Source organism: Ictalurus furcatus, chromosome 26 (assembly GCF_023375685.1).
Source record: "Ictalurus furcatus strain D&B chromosome 26, Billie_1.0, whole genome shotgun sequence".
NCBI lineage: Eukaryota > Metazoa > Chordata > Actinopteri > Siluriformes > Ictaluridae > Ictalurus > Ictalurus furcatus.
The window spans coordinates 17,081,309-17,086,308 of NC_071280.1; the positions used below are offsets into that span (position 1 = coordinate 17,081,309).

The 5,000-nt window shown below is 49.3% G+C and overlaps 1 protein-coding gene across 2 annotated transcripts in view; it reads right to left on the reverse strand.

Moving 5' to 3' along the window:
• The window catches only part of usp34 (ubiquitin specific peptidase 34), a 58,380-nt gene that overhangs the window by 24,207 nt on the left and 29,173 nt on the right, over window positions 1-5,000 (reverse strand). For both annotated transcript variants that reach the window (XM_053616043.1, XM_053616044.1), the window contains 12 exons: window positions 4,976-5,000; window positions 4,191-4,409; window positions 3,833-3,958; window positions 3,616-3,738; window positions 3,395-3,478; window positions 3,062-3,148; window positions 2,665-2,865; window positions 2,449-2,531; window positions 2,252-2,292; window positions 1,725-1,849; window positions 471-623; window positions 54-214 (listed from right to left, as the gene is read on the reverse strand). The exon at window positions 4,976-5,000 is cut by the window's right edge and continues 76 nt beyond it. In XM_053616043.1, the coding sequence (XP_053472018.1) occupies window positions 54-214; window positions 471-623; window positions 1,725-1,849; window positions 2,252-2,292; window positions 2,449-2,531; window positions 2,665-2,865; window positions 3,062-3,148; window positions 3,395-3,478; window positions 3,616-3,738; window positions 3,833-3,958; window positions 4,191-4,409; window positions 4,976-5,000 (1,428 nt within the window). The remainder of the gene's footprint in view (window positions 1-53; window positions 215-470; window positions 624-1,724; window positions 1,850-2,251; window positions 2,293-2,448; window positions 2,532-2,664; window positions 2,866-3,061; window positions 3,149-3,394; window positions 3,479-3,615; window positions 3,739-3,832; window positions 3,959-4,190; window positions 4,410-4,975) is intronic.

The window sequence follows — 5,000 nt, forward strand, 5'->3', positions numbered from 1 at the left end:
AGACTGACAGCTAAAAAGTGCGAAGCAGAACCAGACAGGAGACAGAAAGATACCTGCGTATGCAGTCTGCAAGGTGTCGGGCGAGAGCGTCCAGGTCCAGCAGCGTGGTCTGACTCGCATCTTTAACGTGGATGTTATCGATGAGCTTACACAGCAGCCAGAAATATTCCTTACAGCCAGAGCGCAACACGGCCTCCTCCTCATACTCTTCCACCTGCGCGCGCGCACACACACACACACACACACACACAACCATCGGCAACTGTACCCTCTCCTCCGACCCCAACACATCACCCTAACCCACGTCACAGCCCCAAGGAATAGAGTTACCAGGGCAGTTCAACCCTACATACTGGTCACTAGCGGTCACGTTATAACAGATACCTTTAAGCGACTGTGTATGTGTTTGTGTGTGTGTTTGTGTGAGTGAGTGAGTGAGTGAGTGAGTGCGTGTGTGAGGGGAGACTCACTCGAAGTGGTTTAAGAGCCTGTGCATCTGGTAGGAATTTAAGCAGCGTTGAAGCAGCCAACAACAGAAAGGATCTGTTAATAGACTCTCCTCCTTCCAGCCCCGACAGGGACAGTTTATACAGTCCATTACACGCCTCATGACGAACTGCCGTCTGGAGAGAGAGAGAGAGAGAGAGAGAGAGAGAGAGAGAGAGAGAAAGAGAGAGAGAGAGAGAAAGAGAGAGAGAGAGAGAAAGGCAGAGAGAGAGAGAGAGAGAAATAGAGAGAAAGGCAGAGAGGGAGAGAGAGAGAGAGAGAGAGAGAGAGAGAGAGAGAGAGAGAGAGAGAGTGAGAAATATAGAGAAAGGCAGAGAGGGAGAGAGAGAGAGAGAGAGTGAGAGAAATAGAGAGAAAGGCAGAGAGGGAGAGAGAGAGAGAGAGAGACAAAGAGAGAGAAAGGCAGAGAGAGAGAGAGAGAGAGAGAGAGAGAGAGAGAGAGAAAGGCAGAGAGGGAGAGAGAGAGAGAGAGAGAGAGAGAGAGAAAGGCAGAGAGGGAGAGAGAGAGAGAGAGAGAGAGAGAGAAAGGCAGAGAGGGAGAGAGAGAGAGAGAGAGAAAGGCAGAGAGGGTAATTTATAGTATGAATAAAATGAGTGCTTAAACCAAGTCTCTTTCTGAGTTGGATGCAATGCAGATGGTTTAATAAAGTGCAAACAAACAGTGGGTTGGGAATCACATCTATACATCTCTCTATACATCTCTCTCTCTGTGGGCGTCTCTCTCCCGCTCTCTGTGGGCGGGTCTCTCTATCTCTCTCTGTGGGTGGGTGTGTCTCGCGCTCTCTCTCTCCATGTGGGTGTGTCTCTCTCTCTCTCTCCATGTGGGTGTGTCTCTCTCTCTCTCTCCATGTGGGTGTGTCTCTCTCTCTCTCCATGTGGGTGTGTCTCTCTCTCTCTCTCTCCATGTGGGTGTGTCTCTCTCTCTCTCTCTCTCTCTATGTGGGTGTGTCTCTCTCTCTTTCTCTCTCTCTATGTGGGTGTGTGTGTCTCTCTCTCTCTCTATGTGGGTGTGTCTCTCTTTCTCTCTCTCTATGTGGGTGTCTCTCTCTCTCTATGTGGGTGTGTCTCTCTCTCTCTCTCTCTATGTGGGTGTGTCTCCCTCTATGTGGGTGTCTCTCTCTCTCTATGTGGGTGTGTGTGTCTCTCTCTCTCTATGTGGGTGTGTCTCTCTCTCTCTCTATGCAGGTGTGTGTCTCTCTCTCATACGGTTGCTGTACCTCTGGAATGAGCAGGGTGAGTTTTTTCAGCCAGTCGTGTAGATGGTCACTGTCAGCGAGGCTGGACTTCACCATGGAGCAGCAATGCGCCCAACTCACCAACAACCACATCGAGTAGTGGGTAACTAACACACACACACACACACACACACACACACACACACACACAGTCATTACACACTTAGTAACTCAGTAAACAGACGTGGTGGTGACCCGGAGTACATCTCTAAAACCCCATCTTCACTACTGTAAAACATGACTACATCACACACTGCATACAGTAACACACGTTCCTGATAAACCCCTCAGCGCATCGTTATTATTGATCACGCGCCAGCTGCAAGTGTTACTGCACCATACAACACAGGAGCCAATCAGATTTGTTATGCGAATACAGGTCATAATGCAACACTTTAGTAATTACTCAATATATATTTTTAAAAACTGTACAGCGGTCAGTACAAGACTCCGGTGTTGAGCGAAACCTCTGGAGTGTTGTCATGGGGAAGCGCTGAAAACGTTCTCACCTTCATGACGAGATCGGTGGTCCGACTGCGCTTTCAACACTCTGAGAAACAGGAAAAGGAAATGATGTCCGCTGCGTTGTACGATTTTTTTTTTTTGGCAAACAGACAAACATTTATTTACTGATTTAAGCACGTATGGGACTGAGCACGTCCCCTCACTCTCTGTGTGTGTGTGTGTGTGTGTGTGTGTGTGTTACCTGTGTGCCAGGTTGTCGTAGGTATAGGCCACATTGATTAGTCGCTGGATCATGTTGGTACCTTGGACGAGACTGAGGAACACCTAAACACACACACACACACACACACACACACACACACACGTTAGCTAAAATCGTCGATGGAAGTAAACATTATAATATGATCTATGATGTTATGAAATGATAAAAGGTCGGGTCCATGTCACGCTGTCATACTTCGGTAAGCCGTGGTATGTGCAGGCCTTTCCCATGCTCCCCGGTGCTCTTGCGGGACTTCCCGGGCCACGCCCTTTTGCGCTGCGTGTCTGTGAGGCCAGACCAGGCGAAGACGTCGTGGTAGGCCAGGTCCAGATCAGCAGGGTCCACCGCAAACTGGCATATCAGCTTCAGCAGACACGCCAAGCAGTCCAACAACCACTGGGGGGGAGGGGGGGGTGTAGAGAGACGGGGAGAGAACGAACGAAAGAAACAAAAAGAAAGAGAGAGAAATCAAAATTAGCAACTGTCTTGGTTTTCAAAAATATTCTGGAGACCGTATGTCTGTGTGCCCGTGTGTGTGTGTGTGTGTGTGTGTGTGTGTGTGTGTGTGTGTGTGTCCGTCCATCTGTCTCACCACAGTCCATGACTCTTGCTCCTTAGGCTCGAGGATTGCAGAGTTAAAAATCTCCAGCAGCAACTGAAGTCCTCCAGATGCCACAAACTACAATGTTGGAAAGTAAAACACACACACACACACACACACACACACACACACACACACACACACACACACACAGAGAGAAAACACCCTCTTGAATGTTCATGGTCACAGATTTTATGGGCAGCTGTGATAATCTGAAATCTAGAAGTTTGTGTGTGAGAGAAAAAGACAGACACAGAGAGAGATGGAGAGAGAGAGAGAGAGAGAGAGAGAGAGAGAGAGAGAGAGAGAGAGAGAGAGAGAGACCTTGCAGCTCCATGAGTTTTTGCTGTTTTCAATCTGGTCCTCACTCGAGTCATCTGAGTCTGGGTACAGGTCACTGTAACTACCCTGTGAAACACACACACACACACACACACACGTTATTCATACACTATAATTTCCAGATTATAACATGTTTTGCCTGTGTGTGTGTGTGTGTGTGTGTGTGTGTGTGTGTGTGTGTGTGTGTGTGTGTGTGTACATACCGTAGACTCCCTGTGTATTCTGCGGTTGGGTTTTCCCAGAGCTTCAATGATTTCCAGAGCATACAGCAGCTTATGAGGTGACTTTATCCTCAATAGATCCTTCCAGCAAAGGCCATCAGATCCCTAAAACACAGACACACACACACACACACACCCCCCATCAGGGAATCTTAAACAAGACATCCGACGTAGCAGTGTAACGGGTCACGTGACTGACCGTGTCGTCTGAGATGTTCTGAAAGGCCTGGAGCATGTTGGGACACGTAGGCAGGAGCATGAGCAGCTCCCACACGCGCCGAGAGAGATTCTCCGCATGCAGGTGCAGATCCTCACAGCGTACACTCTAAACACCAGGCACAGACAAAACACACACCAGAAAGAGTTACTAATCCCAATTCAGAACCATCTGTACCATGGTGTTTCAGTGGCTTTAATGAAGCCGGGGTGCCAATACATTCATTTGCGTTCTGATAGGAAGGACGGAAACGTATATGATGTACCCTACACGTAGGGAGCGTAGACAGTGACCATGCAGTTATTGTGTGTGTGTGTGTGTGTGTGTGTGTTTCCGTTACCTGAGTGGTGTGTTGCGTGCGCTCGGATCGCTCGGGACCGGGAGCTTTGAAGCAGGCGAGCATCTCCAGCAGGTCGAACAGTGTGGTGATGTGCGGCTCCTGCAGGAGCAGCAGCATGGGGATGTGTTCCTTCTGAGGAGGAGGCAAGCAGGAGGCTGGGAGCTGTACGCCCTCTCCCTTCCTCTCCCTCCGAGGAGCGCCCAGAGACACAAACACCATCTAGCACACACACGCAGATAGAGAGAGAGAGAGAGAGAGAGAGAGAGAGAGAGAGAGACAGACACACACACACACACACACACACACAGAGAGAGAGAGAGACAGACAGACAGAGGGAGAGACACACAGAGAGAGACAGAGAGAGAGAGAGACACACACACACACACACAGAGAGAGAGAGAGAAAGAGAGAGACAGAGAGAGACAGACAGAGGGAGAGACAGAGAGACACACAGAGAGAGACAGAGACACACACACACAGAGACAGAGAGAGAGACAGAGAGAGAGAGAGAGACAGACAGAGGGAGAGAGAGAGACACACACAGAGGGAGAGAGAGAGAGAGAGAGAGAGAGACAGAGGGAGAGAGAGAGACACACAGAGAGAGACAGAGAGAGAGAGAGAGAGAGAGAGCGCGCACATGAGACAGTGAGATAGAGAGATGTGACATGTTGAAATGGTTTGTGTAAAGGAGCAGAGAGAGAGAGAGAGAGAGAGAGAGAGAGAGAGAGAGAGAGTGAGTGAGAGTGTGTGAGTGAGAGAGTGTGTGAGAGAGTCTAGGATTTTACCTGCATGTCCTTAAACCCGAGCTCA